At 38.2% G+C, this 26,197-nt stretch overlaps 1 protein-coding gene across 1 annotated transcript in view; it reads left to right on the top strand.

Moving 5' to 3' along the window:
• Positions 1 to 26,197, top strand: part of fstl5 (follistatin-like 5) — a 135,378-nt gene that overhangs the window by 103,838 nt on the left and 5,343 nt on the right. Inside the window, exons 11-15 of the mRNA XM_062425847.1 lie at positions 13,072 to 13,098; positions 13,324 to 13,442; positions 18,059 to 18,208; positions 23,075 to 23,182; positions 24,789 to 24,913. Coding sequence (XP_062281831.1) covers positions 13,072 to 13,098; positions 13,324 to 13,442; positions 18,059 to 18,208; positions 23,075 to 23,182; positions 24,789 to 24,913 — 529 coding nt within the window. The remainder of the gene's footprint in view (positions 1 to 13,071; positions 13,099 to 13,323; positions 13,443 to 18,058; positions 18,209 to 23,074; positions 23,183 to 24,788; positions 24,914 to 26,197) is intronic.

Below are 26,197 nucleotides of genomic sequence, written 5' to 3' on the forward strand. Positions count from 1 at the left end.
TGAGGCTGAGGCTAATGTGGGATGTCAGCTCATACCACCAGCAGCCCTCAAACAATGAAACCACCACCTCTGCTCCTAAAAAATATATATTCTGATAAGTCTCTTTATACAGGAGGGAGTCTTGTTTCGTGGAAATAAGCAATTTTAAGCTTATTTGTTGAATCAAATAACATCTTGATATTAGTGATTTTTAGAATTTTAGAATCTTTTTTATTTCAAAATGTTGTTTCTGTGTCTATAGACAAATCCTATGAATGGGCAAAAAACAGATAATGTTTTCTTGACTGTTCACATGAGAAAATAAAGAATATAATATTTGATAAATTGCTTTGGGCTGTAAAATGCTTAAAAAAATAATAAAATACAACAATAAAACATGTATAGTCTAATTTCCCAAAGCCCAAGGTGATGTTGGTACAGTGTTTTTTTTTAATTTATATAGCACCAAATCATAACAGAAGTTATCTCAGGGCACTTTTCACATACAGGCAAGTCTACACTGTACTCTTTATTTTACAGAGACCCAACAAAATGTTTGAAATGGTATACTTGGTGAGTGTCTGATGTTGTCAAAGGAGTGTCAGGAGATGGACTGAAATGCAGGTAACATCAGCTAGAATGAAATGAAGAATGTCTCTTTATTTAGGCTTGACTGCAGGCAGAGAAAAGCTGATCTGAATAAACTAACAAAGCAGAACTAAGGATCCAACAACACTCAACTGAAAACCAGGACTTATATATAAACTAAACTAATGAAATAACAATGAACAGGTGGCAGGACACAAGGGCAAGTCGGAAGCTGATTGGCTTGGGAAGACGCAGGGCAGGGCTAATGAGACTGAATGCAGGGCAGGTGTGAGGGGAGAAGCAGGGCGAGGAGGAGTACATAAACACTGGAGGGGAAAGTCAGAGCAAACTGAAACTAAAAACCTAGAAAACACAATAAGTAGACTTGAGAAAGCTTAAAATGTCAGCAGGCCAAATGCAACTACAAAAATAATCTGTTCTTCAAACAAAGAATACCATTAACCAGGTTAAATCAAAAGAAGTACAGATTACACTTTGCACACAAACTAGGCTGTGAAATGCCCGGACAAAGCTTCGGTACAATGAGCAACAGTATCTCAAGTAGTCCTTTAATATAGTCTGCAACCTTATCTTATCTGTCCATCACCCACTCAGTATACAAACAGGGGAAAAGCCTTAGGGCATCTGGTGGACCGGTGGATAATGACAACCATGGAAAATAGAGCGAGACTGTGACAGAACCATGACAAGAAGCATGATCTACTCAAAATAAACTATAATGGCCCTAAACAAGGAGCTCTATGGCAAAGAAGAATGAAAATACAATAATCAATAAACAATATCATACTGTATAGAATAAATAATTGCTGCTTTTGGTCTTTTTAGGTGATTTTGTGACAATAAAAATAACACTAAATTGTGCCGGACTTAAGGGCCTTCCACACTAAGAACGATAACTATAACGATAACTATACATGTATAGTTTTTAAATGTCATTCTAATTCGAGTGGATGGCGGAGTCCACACCACAACAATAACGATGACGATAGAGGAGAACAATATCACTTTTAGAGTGATTTGATTTGAAAACACTGACTGTCAATCAAAATCCTTATTTATTTATTTTAATGCAGGTTTGCTCCTCTCTCACCACGGACTGACAGAAGTGATTTATTTAGATAGGTCTTTATTAATACAAAGATGCTGTAGCTTTGTTCTCTATTATAAGGTGAAAAACAGTAAAGTTAGCGGATCTTTGTAAGCGGATCTGTGCTCATACTGTGTGTTACTGCCGCATCGGTGCACTTTTACACACTGCGCTTCAACATGTGCTGCGGGTCAGTTTGGTCAGATTATCATTCTCAGTGTGGACGCTCACATCGTTGTCGTTATAGTTATCGTTTTCAGTGTAGACGGCCCTTTATCCTGGACATTCAGAATCTGTGTTTTAGAGATACACAGAAAAAGGATTAAGAATAGATGGTTCAGCTTTACAATTTTAAAAGTTAAAAATCAGTTAAACGGTATTTTTTAACAACCTGCATATTGCCATGATTGAAGTTTCACTTGACATATTAAATAATTTTGTAGTTTTTTTTTGGATTGATGCACCTGCAGTCTTGATCACAGGTGATTTAGTCTCTTTGGAAATCTATTTGTTATCTCATGTGGCTTTGAAAACTCACATATCAAAGAGCCAGGCACGTGCATAGATAGACCTCAAAGGGGGTTGAGCACCTGCCGTTTGGCTTCCTAGAGAGAAGGTGCCCTTTTTGCAGGTGTTTTTTTTTTTTTTTTTTATAAATAAATTCCTTTTATTCCTGCTACATCCAGTATATACACAACATTATTGTTGTGCCTTATATCTTCCGAGTGTAGCTGACAGATTATTCATAGTGTTTGCAATTACGGTGAAAGTAAAATGACTGTAGCAAGGAAACTAAGGTTTCAAGGGGGACTATTATGGTCATCGCACATCCCGTACAAAGCGGTTATGGATACTGTCTATGGATGTATTATAAGAGCTGGATACCAAACCAAAAATGGTGCCCATTCAGTCCAATAAAAATAGCTCAGTTGGCATGTAAACCGTGTTGTTGCCCACTGACTATGCGCAGTAGTGTTTCCCCCACTGGCTCCGACCCTTGCTAAGCCCACAGATTATACATTTTGATGATGTCAGAGATTTTTAAATTACTTTTCTCAGTTTGAAGCAATGTTTACAAATATAAAAATCTCCATGGATCAAAAAATCATAATAGAAAGAGTCATTATTGACCTTGTTAGCAGTTCGAGGTGTCCTGTCACGGTTTTACAGACATCTTTTGCAGTGGCCGTCTACTGTGTTTGAACACTGGAAAATATAATAGATCCATGACTCTGTCATATTATGTATTTCTCCAAGTTGATCTTAAATCAATAAAAAATAAACCAGCGCCTTATCAAAAGCTTATGTGCTGCTTTTTAGAATTGTGGCTTATATGCATGATGTCTTCCAAGCCTCAGTATTATGATATAATATGTGAATTGTACAGTAGCTGTGTTTGAACCAACAGTCATAGGTCTGTTTTAAATACCTACATTTTAATATCCCTTTAACAGTGCCTCAAAAGTTATAGTTTTGTCATTCTAGTATATTCATATTATAGTATCTATTTATATTGAATTATTTGCATTTTATGAATTCGGGTCCCTCGAATATCCTCTACACTTTCCTGCATAGATCAGATTTCCAGTCTTCTTTTACAGCTGAAAAATGCTGCTAATTGGCATCAAATCTGATATAATTCACCTTTTGTAACTGAGTCATTTCAGTATGATTTCCAGGAAGTTTCACTATACCTACCCTCTGTAATTATGTTGAGTATAGAATATCAGGACAAAGAACTGTTAACTCCATAGCTGTAACTAGATAAGTCAGTCAAATTCAAACCAGACATGTTTCATGCACCCACAGCACCCTATCAGCTCTGTAAAATCACACAAAAGAGGTCTGGGCCCATGAGAGACAGATTATCAGATTGTGCAGCTTTAGAAGTGTAATTAGTTTAATAGTCACAAAAGGTCAAGTCAAGTCAAATTTATTTCTTAAGTGCTACAGTAGTCTAAAGTACGTTTATAACAGGCCCATCACAAAGTACTTTACAGCTAAAAAGTAAGTGGTTGTGTGTGTGTGTGTGGTAACAAAGTGAGGTGTGAAATAAAGTGGATTGTAGACTATTAAGCAAATTGTGTCTACTCAGTCTAAAGGGGTTTTCAGTGTGTAGAAAACTGCTCACAAATGTCAATGTTTACATTTTATAATCACTTAGTTGTTTCTCAATGTGTGAAATAAATGTAAATTAGTTTAAAATGATTAGGAAACAAAATGTGACCAAATGGATTTTAGACTTAAAGTGCAACAACTACAATATATTCATTTCTTTCCAAATGCAACAGACCAGATCACTTCAATATTGGTGTATAGGACACTGAGGTTGGAGTGTAGCCTTGTTTGTAGCGGAGCAACTGCTCATGTAAGAAGGTGAAACAAACAAACACAGCGCTCATTAAATCTGTGAGAAGGCTGCAGGTTTGAGTTTTGACCCTGTCTTGTCATTTGCATTATCTTGGTATTTGATTAGCCACTGCAGATGGACAGATATTTATATTAGGCTCTCGAATAAGGGGGCAGTTGGGTGATATGTTCTAGGAAAGCTGCCAGCTGCCGTCAATACATCAGTGTTTAGGTCAGAGCAGAGAGACTAGGAGAGTCTAAGCTGCTCCTGGGTATTGTGATGTTCTGTGTTAATACAGCGAACTTATCAGGCACAGCAATTGAACACTGCAGTTGTTTTTAACTGAGCGATTCTTGTCTCGTTAATGCATATTAATATGTTTAAAAGGCAGCTGTTAATAAAGACATAAAAATAGAAATAACACTAGTGGATTGGCACTTGGTGCTTTATGTCTAGTGGAAACAGATTACATTGGAAAGAATGCTTAAAGTATACAGGGCTGTTCATTTAGCAAGTTGTTGGATGTGTTACTTTAACAACATTAATTCAAATCTGCAGATTAAACACACTCTGCTGCTTCATGCTCACATGCATGGGGGGAGTCCTTTCAAAAATACAAACCTTTTAACACCTCCATTAATTGGTGCATATTTATTTCACACATTTTGAAGTGATTGTTCTCAAGTCCAAATCTAAAATCATACAACATAGTTATATTAATCTCTTTATGAGCACACAAGCCAACATAATAATCAACATTTTAATGTTTTACTAATCCCCATCCCAACTAAAAAAACAACTCTGCCAAACAGATAAATGCAGACAATATACAATATATTATCTATAACGACAAATAAATAAAACTAAGAATACATTTTTAAAAAGGAAAAATACATTATCAGTCAAGGTTATCTATTTTCAGATTTTCAAGAAAAGTTACAAATGGTAGGAATAAATAAATGTTTGGTTGTATACAAGTTCTTCTCGGTCAAGGTAACCTGACCAAAGAAATGAATGAAGAAAACCAATTCTGATCAGGTTACTCATAAAGACATATCAGCCTGTGATCTACAAGCACTGCCAAATGCAGTTTAGTTCAAATCAGCACTGATGTTTTTTCTAGCAACAGTATTTGTATGATCACGCAGCATGAGAAGAATCTTCACAAATGCCTTAAGAGTATTTATTCATAAAGCAACATGTGCTTCAAAGACTATTGTTATTCCTGCCTTTCCTTGTCTTTTCACTGTTCATTTTCCTGCCACAACACTTGTATACTCATTTGCATGAGCTACCTTCCTAGAAACAACATCTAGTAATGATGAGGCAGAGGTAACATGCATTTGTAAAACACTCACAGGCAGATGCCAAATGCAGCCAGTGCACTTGAGATCACATTAGAATTGAATTATGTTTTAATAATATCATTCACTGACAGAGCCACAAACATTAGCAGTTAGCCAGTTTTAAACAGCAGCTGGCCGAGCTTCACCTTTTCACGATATCGTCCGTCTGTCTCATCCTCAATGATCCTTCACCTTGTTTCTCCCTTCTCTCTGAATCTCAGCAACTGGCGGCCTCTCGCTGACCTCCGCTGTTCATATTTATCAACACTCAGCCAGCCTCACTAATACACGAAACCAGGCACGAACTTTCATCTAAGTTTTTCACCAGCAGTGGCTATTAGAGCAGAGCCCATGTGAACTCTATCCCTCTCTTGGTAATAACTCTCAGATGGGAAGGAGAGTGGTTGTAGTTTACTTGATAGCATGATTCACACTGCACACACTCACTCCATCCACATCTTCAGCTGGGTCAAGATAAGAAATAATATCACAGAAAATATTCATAACTAGGGCTGACGCAGTTGTTGATACTAGTGATACTATTATTTTGATATTATTATACGGTTCTATACTATTGTTTACTAATGGTGACATTCAAGGAGGGTACAATATTGTTAATGTTAAGATCATGGCCGAAAAGGCTGCAGCAGTTTCTTTTTTCAAAACATTTAGCCATTGTAGTCTAGGATTAAGGTCCAGCACTCAGCCCTAAACATGATGTAATTATATGTTAATGGTAATGCTGTTAAAGACATCTAAAAAAAAAATGTGTTTTTGTTAGCTACTGTTCTTGTTTTACATACATCAGTGCCAGTTCACATTTGTTAAAATGCAGCCTTTAACCAACAAAGAGTACCAAAAGTTAATGAATAGTCAGGTTGAGAACATCTACTTCCCGCAGTCATGTCAGAACCCTCATTCAAACTCTCAGACCTAAGCGCATTCAATCCAGATAAGCTCCATATGGCATCATGTTCTGGCCAGATAGACCCTGTAAAATCATCGGTCCAGTTATTACCCATTTACAGAACAGCATCTGGTTTGACATCTTGACAGGCTACAGGGAGAAATATGGAGAAAAAACAGAAATGTTGTTGTAGTTTTGAGCTTAAGCACACCAAAGCCTGATAAACTTGATCATGTCTAATATAATACATGCCCTTAACCATTTTTAAGCTATAACTTCCACAATCCATTTGACAGGACACAAGTACATCATACCTCTATTTTCTTTTTCATTCTCTGATTCACTAATCAGGACTTAATCTGGTGACATGAGGAATTTGCTATGTAATCATCACACCACAGGAACCAACAAACAGTTAACAGTAACACTCAAAAACAGCTTTTGCCAGTCAGAAGATTTTCATTATTTTTATTTGTCACTGTCTCCTCAAATATTCAAGCTTTAGTCCTGTTATTTGTCTAGCTTTGGCAAGAAAACCATTGATGTTCACAAGTATTAAATGAGTTATCACGGGGCTCAAGAAAAAAGATTCACATCATTAAAATGAGTATCATTTGCCTTTTAGTAGCTGGATCTTGGATGCTTTCAGCCAAGAGCTCCATACTCTGATACCACAGAAGTTCAGATGCTGGTGGGCATGTTGTGGTGCCAGACTACCCTTGATCTAACAGCATTGATCTGAAACACACACAGATTCATATGACACATTGTGAATGTACTTGGAAATGTTTTAGAAATCTGACTTTAAGGAAAATAATGATCTCATTCTGTGAAATCAATGTGTTTATGACCTGCCTAAGGCTTCTCATTCGAACACTCAAATAAGAGAGAGCTGAATAACTAAATAAACCAGTTAACAAAGTACTCAGTAAGGTTTTAGACAAATGGCTGAAAAAGGTATAATTGCAGGAGATGAAGTGGAAAAACATGATTTGATGAGTGAGGCATAAATGATGTTCTGCACATAACGTCACCACAGAGGAGCAGCACCGAGGTCAAAACCTTCTCCTCAAAGGCACAGCACTGAAGTGAATTGTTTTTCTCTCAAATTTACCCAAGCACTTCGTTGTTTGGGAAAACCTGAGCAGTCACTATTCAGAGATCTCTTTAACAGAGTCTGTCAACAGCAGGCAGAGCACCATCCATCTCTGACAGTCTGCCGCTAAACTGGCATAAATATCTGCCCTTCACAATGTGCCAATTATTTCTGCAGTGTCAGAGGATCTGCAAGGCTTTGTTGCTTTAGTCTCTCCACTTTGTTATGAGTCCACATTATGCTGCATTTCATGCCTCATATCAGGGACCCACAGAGCACTGTAGTAGTACATATACTGGCTCATGCTTCTGCCCCTCTTGCCCTCTTTAGCTGAAATACCCTTCTGGACTAAATAAAGAAATTGTAATTATAGAATTTTTTGTATGGCTATTATTGTTAGAGGAAGTCTGCCAACTCCATTTCCAAGAGTCATGACATTATTGTCTTCAGTGACACTTGTTTTTTCATAGACTTAATTGATGAAGAACTTTGCATTTTTCCATCTCTATCTTTCTTTCTTTTTCACTGTGCATATAGAAAATCTCAATATAAATTGGACTTTATTGTTATGTGAGCAATTTACCCAGCAGTTATATTACATTTGTGTGTCTGCCTGAGACTAAAGTTGCACTGAATGCATTTTAATCTTAAGTGGTTCTCATTAAAGGGGTAATTAACATAGAGGACACAACATTGTGGCTTCGCTGGCATTTGGGTTTTGGTCATTGTTCTGTAACAGTTACCCATGAACCCTTGCAAATCACCAGGACTTTAAAAAGATTTGTGGACATTTGCAGTGCTTATATTGGTAATTAATGGCTAATGACACATTACATGACATGTCTCAGCACTCACGCTAGTAGCTAAAACATTTTAATGGGCTAATAGATGATGATAGATGGCACACTAAGATTAATGTAGCTTCATAGATAATAGTTCAATGTTAGGTGTTGCACATTGTTTATAGTGACAGTACACCCGAAAAAGAGGCACAGACAGAAATGACTAAGGGGGTGATTGAAAAAAGCTACCCAATAGATGACTCATAATGATTATAATGATCAGCAAAACACTTAATCTCTAAGATGTGTTTTTGTCCCCATACATTTGGTTACATTTTGATTTAAATGTGTTTGTTATGTACTCTATATAATGTCTATAAAAGCAGAAAAAAGTCTGCACACTGCAGCTACCAATGCAGGTAGATTTAATAGGATATCACACGTGACATTTCAAGCTCAATGCTCTTCTTCCGACTTTTGCTATTTGGTCCAGCACCTGCTTTCTTTCTCCAGATGTACACGTCTACCACACTAGATGACAAAACACTTGTATGGATCACTTTGGAAGGAAATCACTCACATACTTTAGTGTTTACATTGTTTAGTTTGAAGGTCTTGAGTGAGAAAGCATCAGGATGAGAAGTAGGAACAGAACTTCCCATCAAAATATCTGTGTACATTCCCACTTAGCATCCTACTCTGGTCTCCACTCACGACTCCAGTATATTCTCCTTACTGTACTTCATGCTTTATGACTCATACTAGAGGTCCCTTAAGTAATATATGACCTTTACTTACCTCAGTGGGAACAGAATCTAGAAGCTCTAGTGGGCTGGAGAGTGAGGTTATGTGTAGCACAGCAAAATATCTCCACTCAGTTCATTATTGAGTTTAAATATATTATTTTATTGAAGAACAATTAAGAAATCTGCAGAAGTGTTGAAATTATTTCAACAAGCATAATGTATTGGCTCCAACATCTAATTACTCTGTTGCCAACAAATTACCTTGACTCATTTTAATATATTTCCTGAAACAAGTAAACTGCATAGGATATCGAATTTTCTTTTCTTTTAATTAAAAAAAAGTCTACGTATGACCGTAATGGTAAAGTGTGGACATTTCTAAACTTGAGAAATATCTGTTTTTGAATAGTAACCCTCTCAGCTCCCAAATGATGGATGTTTCCTCAAAAAATCCCATGTTATTGCCTCTTTATTCAACATTTATTGTTTTATTGTTTTATAGATTGTGCTGTCTATGCTCCACATGGTCCTTTCTGTGCTTTTTACCACCTCCTCTATCTTATGCCATCTTCTATATACTATGTTGTCCTTATTCATTACTATTTTACATTGTTTCTCAACCATTTTCTGAAATCTAGCAGTTCATTGTGTTTTCTTCCAATCAAACACGGCACTGGTTGATTTCACAGATTCAGACAGAGAGGAAGAACTAATCAGTGAAATCCGCTGGCGAGATGATTGATTGGAACAAAGCCCTGCAATCTCCAGGGCCTCGATGGCACACGAATGAGATCCGCCACCGCTCCACACCAAAGTCTTCACAAAACCATTTTAGTCTACACTGTCGGCCATGCCGTCTGCTCCATATCCTCTGAATAGAGAAGATCAGCTTGTGCCAAAATATTGTCCATGTTTCCATCAGTGGTGTACCTTCCCATCACAGTGGGCTTTCACACAGTGTTGGACACGCTGTCAGCAACAAGGGGCTCTAACCAGGCAGTGACGCTATCCACACTGTTTGCAGCCTACTGCCTGTCGACTGAGTTTCATGCTGTAGGCTTTGTGAGATGAATATTGTAAATCCGGTGGAAAGTTTTTTACTGCCTTTAAGCTCTGGTTACAACATGGCAGTTTATAAAGCTTTCTGATGATGCACTCTGTAACAAAGTGATGCAAAAGATAAAGAGCAGTGTAAACCAAGCATGCACACAGAAACAGACATATGGATAGCAATTGTTTTTTAAAACAAGTATATACAAACTTAAAGGTTTCAAATAGGTCAAAGGTTAAATAGAGGTGACACCTTAACTCTTGTAAAACATTTCCATACTGTGAAATTGTACATATTATTGAGCAAAACAGACAAAAGACACCATTATAAATCAGATAAAGAAATGTAAAAGTCATTATTAATTGGATGAAATTATTAAAAGTGAGCTGTAATATCCATTGCACAGATAGATATTTATCTCTACATGTCTCCTGCATGTCGCAGTTTTTGATTGTGATGGAACACAACACTTAAAAACCACGATAAAATGTTATTTTTAAGCTAAACCTAACCCTAACTCCAGTATATTTTTTCATATCTCTCAGGGATTTTTCTCTAAGGATTAATTATTCTTGAATACTTTTTCTTGTTAAAGAGATGATACAGCCTTCAGTCCTTCACAGGCTTTCAGCTGTAATTCTAGTGCAGTCATTCCTCTACCTGAGTCTGAATAGCACTGCCAGGTATACTTGCTATTGAAGGTAGCCCTCAGTCTTCAAGCTCCCTCCAACACGGAGCTGCTAAACACAACAAAAAATCTTGAGAATTTGCTGGTTTAAGAATGCATGGGTAAAACATAAAAGGTGAAAGACTGCTTGCACTGTCAGAAATATGACTAGATGGGCGAACACAAAGCTTTCATCACTGATATGTGTGTTTCATCAGCTTCACATTAGAAAGGCTTTCAATAAGACATGAAATATCTCTGTTTAAAATGAGCCACTCGACTTTTCTTTGACTGTATAAATTTTGCAATTAATGCTAGAAAATGATGTCTTGTACTAACCTTTTAAGACTGAACTTCATAGCAACCGATTTGACCCTCAAAACCCCACTGTGCTTTAGTTGCATTTCAGTTACATCTTAATCCAGGCCTTGGTGTACTTTAAGTGGGTGTTGGCAGGTGCATCTAAAACCCTACTGGGATAGCTGCAGTGATGGATATACTGTGCAGTGTACCTGCTCTGCATGTTATCAGTCATTGCACTGACAGGATAGTTGTTTTATATCAATACAGATAGAAAAAAAAAAAGCTTAAAAAAATCTGAAAGGAAGAACGAGTTTTCTCTCTTTTTAGTATCATGAAAGTTTTGCCTCTGCAGTATAACTGGCTACAGCAGTGAGCAGTCGCTTGTCATAGATAAAGTATTTGCGTTGTGCTTATAATTAAATCATAAATTAAATGCACTGTATAAGTCAATGTTGCCAAGAAACTTTAAGGATAATCCCTGGAAAAAGCAGCAAAAAACCTCCAAACCAAAAGGCATCCTGAGTTACATTTTTACATTTCCCATCCACTGTGACCCAATTACTCTACCTATATTATGCATTCGCTGTCAACTGTGATGCCACTACGGTGAACACCACAGGCTGTTTGGCCCACTGTCGCAGCAGCGTGCTCTTGTAAACAAATTGAATTTATGTAACCTTGCTGACGGGAAGGAACTACAGAGTCCAGGCTGGCTGGTGTGCGTGGTTTTCCCAGTGTTTGGAGCCCAGTGGAAACACAGTTATTATGGCCAGAAAGAGTGAACTCACCGCCTACAGTGGCAGCCAGCTTGTATTGTTATATGGATGATGAAGTTGATGTATGGGCCCCTTGTATGCGCAGAACAGCCACAGTCTTTCTGCCAAGTGATGAATAGCATCAATACTGTGGGCTATTGGGAAAGACTGGAGCACACAAGATCTCATCTCAACTCCTCTTTTCCATTTTCTCCATTTTCCATTTTTGGCACATATCAAATAAATTGTATTGTTTTTCTTTCTGTTTTGTCCTTGCCTTCCTTCCTTCCTTCCTTGTCCCTCTATCTACACACCACTTCCTTTGCATAACTTTTAATGAGCTAAATGGCATGCAAGAGTGCACTGGAAACACTTGACAAAGCACTTTTGAAAGATTAAGGTTGACTAAAGGCACAGTGGTGTCTAGTTGGCTTTTGTCTCCCCCCTTTTCTTTCTCTGCATCGGTCCACCCGAGCAAGAGGCTGAGGGAATGAGCATTGCAATAGAGGCAAGATTAGAATCGGGTGTGAATTGGACTGGAGATTGGTTTGTAGACTGAAAAACGCCTGAAAGTGGAAGATGGAATGGAAGCAGAAAGAAGACCGGGGGACAGATGAACAATGAGAGAGAAGGTCACAGTTAAAAAGAGAGTGTAGCAGAATTTTCTCTGATATTTGCATGGAAAATACCTTTATGATTTTCCTCTTCCTACATCACTCTTTAGTGATATAATTTGAAGTAATGACATCTTTTCTCTCAGAGACCGGTGGCTGATTTTGGAGCAGCCTCAGAGCAGAACAGCTGGTCTGTGTTTCAGGTGCCTATTAAAGCACTCAGGGTGTTTTCATTTCATATCTATTTGTATGTCTGTATGTCACCTCTAAATGAATTTAATGAGAAATTACCCGTTAAGAGCCAAAACTGGGTTTGCCACTGAAGAATGAGCACACTAATCCCTCCTAATGAGTTATGATAATCATCTGAGCCTGAAACCTGTGGACTACTCTTGGGTGTCTAAGGCGGCTTATCCATAACACTCATATTGATGGATGATTATCTGATGCTGAAGATTTTTTTTTTAGAGTTATTTCAACTCTCTCCCCATAAGCTTACTTGGCTTGCAGCGACCGAAAATCATAAAGTGTTTTACAGTCGTTTGTTGACTGCACTCCATTTTCCAGTGTTTGGTATCAAATTATTTCCAAGCAGAGGGCTCTATCGATTGTTTGTTGCACTAGGTGTCAGAGAGACAGTTTCCATAAAACTTTCATGCAGTCTGCTTTCCTCTTTGCCTCAATAGGAGTTAGTGTTTGGGTGTTAGCTCTGACAAAAAGACCCTTATTGATTCTTGCATTTATTTTCAACTGTGTTTTATTCTTTTTCTCCCTCACAGTGGCAAACATTTTGTGGCGGGAAGAAGGTACGTTTAGACTGCTTCTACTTCACTCCAGCATTCATTAAACTAAGTTAATTGAATTTTTGTAATAGGGTTACTGAACTGCGATGTGAGGGATTAAATGATTCGATGCTTTGAAAGTAGATAACAATGTTGTAGGGCTTATTTCTGTCGCAAATGTACACGCTGTGAAGTCTCATCTGGCCTATGTCAGGTATGTAACAAGGCTATTTTTTTTCTCTCCTACAGGTCTTGGCATTGGAAACATGTTCTACGTGTTCTATGAAGACGGCATTAAAGTTATCCAGCCAGTGGCATGCGAGATACAACGACATATTAAGCCCAGTGAAAAGCTGCTGGCTCTGCAGGTGAGTGGTTTACAGTGATTCATTTTAAGATGGACTGGACCCTACCAGTCGTCTGAAAGAGTTAGAGCTATGAGCACTTTGGCTTTGCTGTTGGCACAGGTAATCAGGAAAGAAGCTAAATTCCGCATTCAAACATTTTCTTTTAATAATATCCTTACTGTCATTTCACATAGAGAGACAAAGACTTCTCCTTGATAATTTAATAATGACATAGGTTCAACTGTTTTTCCTGAGAGATCAGACTTCTTTGGTATCCTATAGTACTATAATCCTCCGACTCTTCAGGGGAATCAGAGCTGTTGCAACTTCAGAACAATTCGAACAAAACAATTTGTTTTTGCAATTGGGAACAATACACTGCACTGGAAAGGTGAATTTATTTCACTTCGACTTTATATCTAAAAAAGGGAACTGATTGAAACTACAGGATGTTTGTGTGTAATGTTTAGCTTTAGCTTTCTGTTAGTGGTCTGTTGCGTTTGACAGAGTTTTAAGCTCACACACTAATTTAGAGAGAAACCAGTGAATAAATACAAGCTTGACTAGAGAAACAAATATTTTTCTCAGGAGTTGGCAGAAACCTAGATGATTTCTTTTCAACATATTTTATGTTAATACTGTAACAGATTACAGATTAGTTTATATTATGCATCTAGGTTCTGACCTCATCAATAGGTTCAGTCATCATGTAAACTCACACAGAGAGAGATTGGGGAGTGTTGATGAACATCCCTCCCCTTCAGGATTAACTACAAGCAGACTCTGCAAGAAGATGCTGCAGTGAATGTGGGGGTGATTAAATGCTGTAAGTAATGTCTGAAGATTCGCAGTCATTGAGGTCATGGTATATCCAGAAGGGCAAAGCCAATAGTACCTGGACTTTCTTAAGATTATTGAAGACGTTCCATCTCTCATACAAAAGTCAAAAGGCCAAGGAAGTCTTTGCAATGAGAGGCGAAACGTCTTATCCTATCTATTACTAACACTACAAGTAATAGCTGTGATAGTGCAGTGAGTGGTGAGGCAGATGAGCATGACTCTAAATACACCGTCTGATTGCATAAGGTGCATGGAGTGCAGTGTGTCTGCAAGCTCTACTCGAGTTGAAGTGGCTGAACTTGTCTTATTTTATTTCTTCGTCGATGGTATACTGTATTATTTCAGTACATAATTAAATATGCAGTGAAGTGACGTAAACATTTGTTTCTTTACCATGATAAAAGAAAATATAGATAACAGTGAATTCCTGTGGGGAAATGGGAAAGTGTTTTTTTTTTGTTTTTGAGAGAAAAATGTTGTAATCTGTTACTCATGATGGGATTTATTATTCACTGGCCTTGGCAAGCAACACTTAAAGTGTCAGCTACTGAAATCAATCATTAGCAGTCAATATACAGTACTTTGTACTGGGATTTAGTCTAGATTATTATGCAAATGCAGCTGCTCGGGTAAGGATTCTGCATACTTCTGAAGAAAAGGCATAAAACGAAATACCCTCCTTTTTCACTGTGTTCATGAGTTAGTCCTTAACTTCCATCCTGTCCATTGTTAGGTGCTGGACAGGTAGTGGACAGTTGGTTTGTCACAGCTGTTTGATTAAACAGGCGCAACTTGAAATGCCAAGTGTAATATTAAACCTGTTTGCCAATATTCTCCATAGAGCTGAAGGGATTTTTCTCTGTGGGTTCATCACTAAGAGCAACTCCTTTCATATCACACATGGCTGTTTTTTTCATTGTTAATATAAAAATATTGATTAGGGCAGCTTTATTGTTGTTAGTCAGCCATGTTCTTCTTTTCAGTATTGCTAGCCAACAGAAAATCATACCCAGCAGAAACTGGGGCCACCTTTCACTGTTCAGCCAGTTTGATTTAATTCATTGACAGACCACATGGAGTCAGAGGTGGTTACACCTCTCTGCGGAATCTTTATACCGAGACTCCCCACTGAATCACTGTTTATCGCTGAAGCTTTCAAAGCAGCTCACTGATAGATACCTTTTAGATATACATGTGTTCTTGAATGGACACTTTCCTCTGAGCTGCCTTTCATCCAGGAACCAGCGCTGATTGGATGGCTGTTATACATAAAGCAATGCCATGAATGCACAACAATCAGCCAAGTGATCCTCTGAGAGGTGTGTTTGTATTAGGATATCAATCACTGCGATCACCGCAATGCCAGTTCCAGTGCTGTCTTGGGGATTGCTGTGTGAACACATGAGCCTGCTCCCAGCATGGCGCTCACGTTTTCTCCATTGCGAAGGAGCGCTGATTGATTTGTTTATGGTAATCGCACAGCTAATCTATTATCCTTAACTGCTATATAGAGTGTTTTACTGTGATACATGCGGTATCAGGCAAAACAATGTCCCATTGAAGTTAAGTCAGTCCAGGAAGTATCTTTATTTTGCTTCCCTTTACGATGGGTTATCTTTTTTAGTTCAACATAAAGGAATGCTATGTATTGTGATATAGCGTGTACATAGTATATATAGGTATACTGTATGTGTAGGGCTTAGCTTTTATTTTCATTTTAAAAGAAAATCCTAGAATTTATTTATCATTTTTAAAAGAAAATTGGATACAAATCAATAATATATATGATAATTGGATTTTAAAAATCCCCCTTGAAGGCTAAACACTGTAATTTTTGGTGTTTTATAGACTTCAAAGGATTTGTGCATAATCAAGACTACATTTACACTTCTTCTCAATTTTATCCTAATTTCCCATGACCAAAAGCATTTTCTGAGCTTAGTTTTCCAAGAGGGCCTTGTTTACACTAAACTGTGATGATTAGCATCTCGGTGCAGAAGGAAACACAATTTGTGAATGCATGGGGACAAACCATTATCCAGGTGAAAATTTGTTAAATGAGCCTCAATGGATTTATTTCTTCTCTGATGAATCCATGCTTCAATATAAAGTTATTAAATGTAAAAAGTTTATTTCCAACTTAGTTATACACATGTCAAAAAATTCTGAAATCAACTTTTGGTGCTATGCTTAAAGCAGTTTGGATTAAGACCATAGAGATGCATCTTGAGAGTACAAAAGTACTTGTGAAGTTCCTCTTTTTGACACTTTGGATGTTGATGCTATACTGTTTTCTTCAGTTTTCCTCCCCAAAGATGGCTGATGTTGTGTCCAAAATATATTTGCATTTTCCTCAGTTTAGATCTTTAAACGCCATCATTCACATTCACAAGTGTAAAGAGTTTAAATTGTTTGAAGAAAAAAAATCTCATGATAGTATTTTTTAGTATGATTAAGAGATGCAGTATTGTTTTGTTCTTGGCATCTTCCAGTTTTACTTAATGTCATGTAGGTTAGGGATTTTAATGAGTCCATGAAACATGTATACTGTTGTGTATCTGGAGAGTTAAAGCATTTCCATAATAAAGGGCAAAAACATATCTCTGCATTTGTCAGAAGATGTCAGTTACTAAATAAATTGCATACATGCTTTGCACCCACACACATACAGACATATGCAACACACATAAACACAAGGAAGATTACAGCCACCTCCATTCACACCCTCAGCTGGGCATCAGATGCTCGATTTCTCACCTCTTAAAGGTCTTACAGCCCCCAATCACAAAATAACCATGTTGTGGGTCTGCAGGGGTTTCATGAGGTTCAATACCGATGACTCAACGATAACTTCAGCAAGTGCAAGGAATTCTGGCTTTCATGACTGGCGTTCCCATCCTATTTTAGATCAAACACACTGACAGATTGTGCTTTCAGCTGGACATTGCCAGACATTACAGCTACAAAGAACTAAAAACCTTGTTATGAAGCCAAAAATACCAAAGCACTATCATTGTTTTAGCTTTTTCCATCTTGAAATGACCTTAACTTGATGTTATAGTTGCATGTCTGCCCAAATTAACCATCATAACCTTCCTCTACTGGGAAAACACAGGGGACAGAATGAATGGGGGGGCGGCACACAAGATGAAAATAAATTCTGTCACTGTTGCTGCAGCTCCCCCTCATTCCCGATAGAGTTCAATGAAGTTCCTGCATTACCTTATGCCCCTCTGACAGAGAAGTTGGCCTGTGGGAAGGCACCTGTCACTGGACTGCATGTGTGGTTGTAAATATGGAAAAAGAGTTCATCCTGGCATGCCGAAGCCCTTCATTCATCCTTGCCGGCCAGAAGCTCCCTAAATCATCCCACAGTCTGGAACAGGCGACTGGGCAGAGCCTGGAGGCTTGGAAGGCTTGGGAGGAGGCGAAGGGGAGGGACGCTTCAGAGCCAGAAAGGCCGGTTAAGGTTCCCAGTTTGCCTGGAAGGAAGAGAGCTGCCAGGACTGGAAGCTGAACAGCCACAGATCGTCCGCAGGCTTTGTTCTGTGGATTACGTGTGAACAAATGGGAGTGATTACAGAGATTTTGCAGGACCTCACAAAGCTAATTTATCTAACTTGCCAAGATAACACGACTCACATCAGCATAGGTGATAAGACTGCAAGTAGCAAACAACACAGAACAACGATTAGATGAAGATAATTGTTTTTTAATTAGACATATTTCCCTGCGATGTGAAAAGCAATTAGTTGACTCTGTATGATATGTGTGCTTTGTTTTTGTTTTTTTTCCAGGAGGAAGTGTGCCCCTCTGTAGCAGGAGAAACAGTCCAGAGGTGTGTGTGGTCATCAGCGGTCAATGTCAAGGACAAGTTTATTTATGTGACACAGCCAACCTTGGATCGAGTGCTCATTGTTGACATCCAGTCTCAGAAGGCTGTCCAGGTAATTTTCAGACTAAATTGGAAAACCAGGTTCATGTTCATTTTGCCAGTAACTCTGCAACATATGTACTATGTGAGAGGTTAACAATTTACCACAGAGCAATAAAAAAAAAAGTGATAATCGTTCCTGTTTGTGCCTTCGCGAAAGTGTCAGATCTTTCTCACAGAAATGAAAATCTGCTTCCGTATCTGCCAGCGAACTTCAAGGTTGCTAGGATGAAGAGTTTTTTTTTTCCTTCTCTTTCACTTATTTTGCACAGCTACACACACACACAAAAAAAAGGTTCCCACATTGATTATACAACATATTTCAAAAGAAGCTTTGATAATTCATTACTTTCTGTGACAGATTCTGCTGAATGAAATTTATTTCATCAAATCACCCCATTTTACTCAGGATTCATTTTTGTTACAATACCTTGTCCTTCAAGCAGAAACCCAATTATTTGAGAGCACTGGGCTCATACATTCTCTGAGTTTTTCCCAATCAAAACTTTTTCTAGACTTTTTGGAAACAGCTAGTACATTAGGTATGCTTAGACTCACAATATGAAACTTGAGTAATAATTTAGTGGAATACAAATACACAAGAGTAAGTGCTGTGTTATGGTGTGTTAATCATGGCACTGGTGGGCTTCAGACATACGCAACATGCAACATACGGGTGTTGACTCTGAATTACATTTCATTACTCAGTAAGGTAAACAATGTCTAAACTATAAATTGCTTTATTTCCTTAACATAACAATCACCAAAGCTGGATTAGTACCTCCTCTTCTTCATTCTTTCTTCTTTTTAAAAAGCTACTCATTAGCAAGACATATTTTAACTTTTTCTTCTTTTAGTTTTTTCTCCCGCTGGGCTTTTGGTTATTGCTGGCAGTATCCACTTTGCGCTTTTTCCCACATACTCGTTGATACAACCTAACTGCAGTGCACTGTTCATCACTCGCCATCCAATTCACAAATAAAACAGTCGATCATGAGACGTAATTTGACACGTAATTTTAAGGCATATTTTCTGTTTGTAGTGACTGGTGTTAACATAGCTAACATTTAACATGACCAGGTTTGCTTGTGGTTTTTGTAAGATCAAACAATTGACATCTGGTTAAATAGTTGAGATGATGCATATTGTTCCTCTTTATTGGCAACAGTAACTAAGGTGCAGTTGGTTGCTTGGTAACAGCTGTATAACACAGCTGAGTAAGAAGAGACATCCAGGAATTCATTACAGTCTTTGTCAGCCAATCATAATGCAAGGTTTGGGAAAAGTGGTGCGCTGTGTGCTGCTTAAAGCCCATTCATGCTGTTTTAAACTACCAGTTGGACAGGGCTGTGCACACACACACACACTTTTAAAATTTTACAATCGATTGGGAATCAAACTGCGTTACATCAAAAGTTTTTTTCAACCTGAACCTGATCTAAATCTACACTCAGGAAGTAAAAGTTCATCAGGATTACATTTGAGTCCTGGTCACCAGTAAATTCAGACTCCTTCTCAGAGTAGAAACCCCGCAGAGGATACAAAATTAAAACTATCAGTCTCGTTGTCCTGCTTCAGCTGGACCTGAGGAGGGAAGGGGAGAAAGGAGGACAGGAACGGAAAGGAGAGGATGAAAGAGGAAAGGAGAGGAGAGATATGCAAATAGACTGCACAGACTATTAACCATGTAATACATATTTATTTGTTTCAGTTGAAAAGGGAACTAGCAAACCAAAGTTCACTCATTTTATGCCAGACTAGCTTGTTTGTTGTTAAGCTTAATGGTGAGCTAAATTAGGCTGGCTGTAATTTCACATCAGAAACAAACAATGCTACCGTTACCTGGCTGTTACCAGTGCAGGCAGGTCAGGGAGACGTGGATCATGCTGCTCCAAAGGGCGCTCCATTTGCTTTCATCAACTGTTGTGACTGTAACAGAAAAAGTTAAAGAGGGAGGGGCAGGGGTTCATCCTGTACAATTAGAACTCAAATGTAGTTTTTGAGCATTACAATACTCTTTTAATCAACAATTGACGCCATGGACCAAATTTAAAAACTAAAATTAAGGAAAAGAAATAGAAAAAAAAATGTCTTGCGAAAACAACACTTATGTAGCCGGAGGCCAAATCTATCTATCCGGGCTGCCAAAATCAGAAATGTGTGTATTTCTACATGTGTTTTGTGGGATTGCAGGCCATAAGACAAAAACAAAAAAAGACTATCAGCAAAAATAAATAACAAACATAAAGAAAGAACAGTTCCATCGAAGTCAACAGACTCATAACAAAGACAAAACCAATTTTAAAAATCGTGCTGAGCTCTGATAGCTGATTTCAATTTGGAGCCAGTTCCCGGTTGGCCGAATTATTTTATTCTTTAAGATGCACTGCCAACAAATCTCATATCAAACCTTTTATCTTTCCTCATTCCTCTTTATTAGCAAAGAGCAACATAGCATTCAGATAGAAGGCTTCTCATTTAAAGCTGGTGCTGCTTGCTAGTTCGGGAAAACATAAATGGTGGCAGATTATGTGAAACTTTGCTCTCGTCTGCTTTAATTGCCTTCTCCAAGCTAATGTCTGTATCATTTTTGAGGAGAGAAAAACAGTAACCCAGTAACACTTTATGATCATGAATGGATTGCATGCTTTTATAGTTCAACAAGACCAATTAGTTGACTTGATTTGGTGAGAACTTATCTCGTCACGTTAATTTAGGAGAATCAGTTTTACTTTTTTGGCTTTTAGCTCAATATTTTGAGCTAATTAACTTAATAGTTTGAATCAGGAACTCCTGTATTTGAATCAAGTAGCTTGTGAAAAATAAGATTTAAAAGTAAGTAGGCTGCATCCGTTGTTAGATCAGATATATTTAATCAACATTTCATTATCTGTTGCTGCTAGTCTCATTTTCAGGTTGTAGCTACAGGTTGTGAACATTAATCAGGCTGCCACAGTGTGTCTGCTTTCTCAGCCAGCAAAAGCTGATTAAAGATTCAATAATTTGATGCTGGATTTGGTTTCAATGCTACTGAACCTTAACGCTTTGATTACAGATTAAAGAACTTTGTCTGATCTGGATCCACATGTGTTGAATTTCCCTACATGACAAACAGTTTTAGGTTTCTCACTTCTGAAAGTTTGGCAATGCTTCACCTCTGCTCTGTTCCACTCAAACAAACAGTCTGAAGTGCTGCTTTTTTAAGGTTTAAGATCTGCTTTCTCACCTTCAGTTCAACTGCTAAGACCTAAGCCCTGACCTATTTCATACATACGTACTGCAACTGTCAAGACTTACATTTTACCTTGACATTTATGTGTTGACCAAGTAACCCTGTGTCCCACCCTTTCATGGATAGTGTAACCTGGCAACCCCTCATAGATACTCTAAAAATGGCAACCCCTGCAGTTTTCCTCCTCGTGTAAAAAGCAATCCCTCAAAGAGCATGCCAACCTTACAGTGCCATTTTTTTTTCCTGAGGGAATTTTTAATATTGTGAGGCTGCCTCAAAAAGTAGCTCAGTTCCTACCTGACAACATTCGGCACGTCTCTAGTGAGCCGCGTTCAGTTAAATCATCGGTGTCAGTGGGTTTTTGGGTGTGTCAGGTTAATCCAGAGTTGCTCAGATCCCTGCAGATGTTCCTGACACCATGATGACTGTTTACAACTCACAGGCCTCTCAGGGACCTGCCAGTAAGCAGGTTGGTGTCCCAGAGATTGAACAAGCTCATTATTCAGTCGCCTGGAGGTTTAGCTTCATTGCATTATATTAGCAGCTGTTAATTAACCACCTGAACCCATCTCTTGTCTGGAATAGTAAGAGAAACAAGCTCTGGTTTTGGTTTCTGTCCTCTCCTTTTTATCATTGAGTTATTAATATGATTGACATGCATACAGTAATAATAATGAGGTAATTGAATTTGAATGAGTGCATTGTATTTTGCGTGTTAAAACCAATTAATTGCAAATCGCACACGGATAAATGTTTGAAGTAGCTGTAATGTTTTCCATGACTCATTTCCAACACATCCGCAGTCAGTGCTGAAGTTACAAGAGCATATTGGCGGAGGATCTTGATAATCTTCCTCAGCCAGAAAGTAGTTGTTAGTCAAGAGAAACAGAACAACACAAACACCTGTTTTCTCAGATGACTACATGCTCAGAGATTAGTTAGGATTCAACAGATATTCTCATTTTATTTGCAATAAGCCTCTCAGGAGCTGTTTATTCTCTCAGTGATACAATATATATGTTGTCTCGCTAAACAATACTATTAGGGCCCCAAAGTAAAACAAATATTATAGAAAGTAAGAGGCAGTCAAAAAGGGATTTTGGGAATACAGGGTTGCAATTATTTTCTTGAAAAAGATGATTGCTTTTTCTTGCTGTCATTGAGGGTAAAACTACTGCATGCATTCATCTCCCATGTGCTTTCCCTTCTCCATTTGAGCGGGCTATCTATCTACACTCAGGTGGACATAATGCATGAGGAGCGCCTTTCTGTCAGACGCAACTCATCTATTGTTCTGACTTGGAATATTGCCGCCATGTGTCAAGGAATGGATAAAGACTGAAAGCAATTACTTCAGTGTGGTAAAGCAATTGTGTCTGTCACCACTTGATTTGAAATGCAGCTCAACACCAAACACACCTTATACATAAAAAGCACACCCCTAGTCAGCCTTGTTAAAGGAAGACTTGTTCCTGTCAACCCCTGATGCATTAGTCTGCAGGAAAACTTTTCAAAAGCATTACCACTGCACATCAAAGAAGGATCTCTTCAAGAGTGCAGTCTAGATTACCTTGAATTGTTATTATGTGGCTCAGCTGTCTTTGAAAGGCTCAGTTTGGTTTGGTTTGGTTGTGTGTCATCCTCCAGACGGTGAGCACTGACCCGTATCCTGTGAAGCTCCATTATGACAAATCACACGACCAGGTGTGGCTGCTCAGCTGGGGAGACATGGAGAAGAACTTCCCTACTCTCCAGGTAAGTCCAAAATTCACAGCTTAATATGATCAGATATTTTCCCTCTTCTGTAGGATTTAATTCTTGTGAAACTGTAGAAAGGCAAAGAATAAGACATTTAAAATGTAGACATTTATGGCATTGTTAAGGATTTGTTCCAATGCAAGCAGAGGGGCTGTAGATGTGTCTGTTGTACGTGTCCTGTTAATGTCTGCAACGAATAATTATTTTAATTTACAACTAATCTCCTAAAAATGTTTGGCTTTGATTGCATTGTTTGTAAAATGTGAAAAAAATGCCAATCACAATTTCTGAAAGCCCAAGGTGGGTTAGGATTAGGGTTAAAATGATTGATTGATTGTCAAAATATTTGCCAATTAATTTTCTGTCTGTTGACTAATTGATTGATGAACTTCTTCAGCTCTAAAACTGTAAATATGAAGAGATGATTGACAGCAACTTCACATCAGTCTGTAGTGCTGATTGAAATAAATACCAGTTTGTTTTTGTTTTTTTATCAAACCTACAGTATAGTGTCAATAACCATATAATAGCAGTCTTGACAGAGAATCAAAACATGCGAATTGCTCCAATTCTTCATATTGGAAAAAGAGGAGATAAAAGATAAATGTGGTATTAATCACTTCACTCTCTGTGGGATTTTAGTTTTCATTTGTTGATTTGTTTTTCTTGTCTGATGTGAAGCAATTAATATTCAGTCCGTTATACTTTGCACAGTGACAAAACGGAAACAATTGTTTGGCCCTGTATTCCTGCTCATTGGATTTCAAATGAAAGAAAAGCAGTGAGGATAAAGTGCTGACTTTCTGCAGCTTCATTTAAGGGTTACCACACCTTTATAGGAGGAATTATGACTTGTTTTGAATGCCCCATGATTTTTGAAAACAAGACATATAAACACCATTGAAAGCTCAAAGTCAGCACTTGTAATGCCTAAGTCACTGTTTATGTTTAATGTGCTGGAGTGAAGAACCAAAACATAGTGCAAGTACTTACAGATTACACTGCAGGTCACAATGACACGTTTGAAAATCATGCTACACCTAGAATCAACACATATTTGACGAAATGGTAATTATATTAAAAAAAATGATACATTTATTTGTTTCTGTTGAGCCTCATCTTAATTCAGCTTTAGTATTGACTGTTTTTTTCTTGAACATCCTGCTTGTCATCGCCTGCACAGAAATTCATTATGTGCAGATTTGGTCCGTGGCTATTTGCTTTGTTCATTGTGGCACAATCAAAGCGAACCCTGCCTACACACAAGCACATGTCTGCACGCTTCCATGCATGCACAAGCATTATTTAGACACCAATGACAACGGCACACATCACCTCCCACTGTGAAGCACCAACATCTCAGCAGCGACGCAGGTGAACAGGCTGAGGAGTTTTATCCTATATTAAAGCGTACAATTGATCCTGCAAAGACACTGCTTTTTGAAATAAGGCTAATGCTAAAAACAAGTAAATTGTACGATTATATCCTCCTACTGGTTGTAAGCTCCAAATAGGCAAGAGTTACAGACTTAAATGAGCAGCACAGCACATATTCATCAGGCTCATGTTAAACACCCACCTCCTTATCCTTTGTGTTCACCAGGTGATCAATCAGGCCAGCGGAAGAGTGTCTCATCACACCGTTCACACTCAGCCGGTCGGCAGGCGCTTCGACAGGGTGGACGACTTCTTCATCCCTGCATCCAGCCTCATCATTAACCACATCAGGTACATCCAGTGTGATCCAAGAACTCTTAATGCAAATTGATTTGCAAATTAAATTCACCCCATTGGCATTTCATTCACTTTTAAAAGCAATTGCGCCTCAGCACTACAATAATGATTTGGATGAGCATGTCTGAACTGTGTGATAGCAAGTGTGTGCTTCTCTGTTAATGTGTCAATGGAGGTTTCAGGTGAATATTGCACGGGTCATCTGTGCTGCAGATGAGTATGCGGCTGCTCACCTGACATAGTTCTAAAAATAAACCCTTGTAACATTAGCTATGTGAATTTTATGGATCCAAAAGCTAATTAATAACCACTGACAATTTTTAATTACCAAGTCTTTTTATCTAACAGGCTGGAACTCTCTGTTTCTGTCTGTGAACTGGTCAGAAACCAGAGGTGATGTTAAGCAATTTGCTGAGTGTTTGAGCACACTGCTTTTAACATTTATGTCATTCGAACAAGGGTCGGTACTGTAATTTTGTTGCTTAGCAGCCAGAAAGGTAAATGAATGCTGATGACCATCATTTGGACTGTGCAGGGGATGGAGCCTTAACTCGGCTCATTTTAAATGTCGCTTTCAATGATGCTTATAGCTGCTGCCATTTCCTTTTTTCATCATATCTGAGAGAAATCAGAAGGAACATATTTCAATGACAACACATGTCCCCATCAGTGCTGATGCAATCGCTATATGCAGCAGCAACCTGCTCTCACTGAGATAAAATAATACATTAAATTATGTTTACGGCTATGAAAGAGGCCAGAATTGATAGTTCCTTCTCCTCTTTAAGATTAGTTATTTAATTACAAAGCACAGAATTACTAGATGCAGAGTCACACTCTGGCTTCATGTGGAAGGCTGTTCACAAATGCTTGACTCACATCATGGAGAAGCCAAGAGTAAGCAGGAGGTCTGGAGGATTTCAAGATGTTAACAGTCTCCTGGAGAGAAGCACAGCTGTAATTGGATCAATTTATTTGTTTTGTTTGAAAATTGCTGTCTTTACCAGCTAGTTGCTTAAAAATAAGCGTACTGTATGTTACTGCCTTTGGCCAACAAGCCTTATTGTCAGTGCTGTGTACATGGCTGTAGTCTGGAACACATTTATCTTTACAAAGAGATGTTGCCAGAAAAGCTGTTTTTACGTGTAAATATTGGACCTCTTGTTAGGTACAAAAAACAGCTAATAATGGCCATCCATCCATCCATTCATCCATCCATCCATAGGGTTTAAAATGTTCAATCATTGTACACCTGCAAGACTGTGGACAGGGAGTTAA

The sequence above is a fragment of the Scomber scombrus genome, chromosome 9 (genome assembly GCF_963691925.1).
Source record: "Scomber scombrus chromosome 9, fScoSco1.1, whole genome shotgun sequence".
Taxonomy (NCBI): Eukaryota; Metazoa; Chordata; class Actinopteri; order Scombriformes; family Scombridae; genus Scomber; species Scomber scombrus.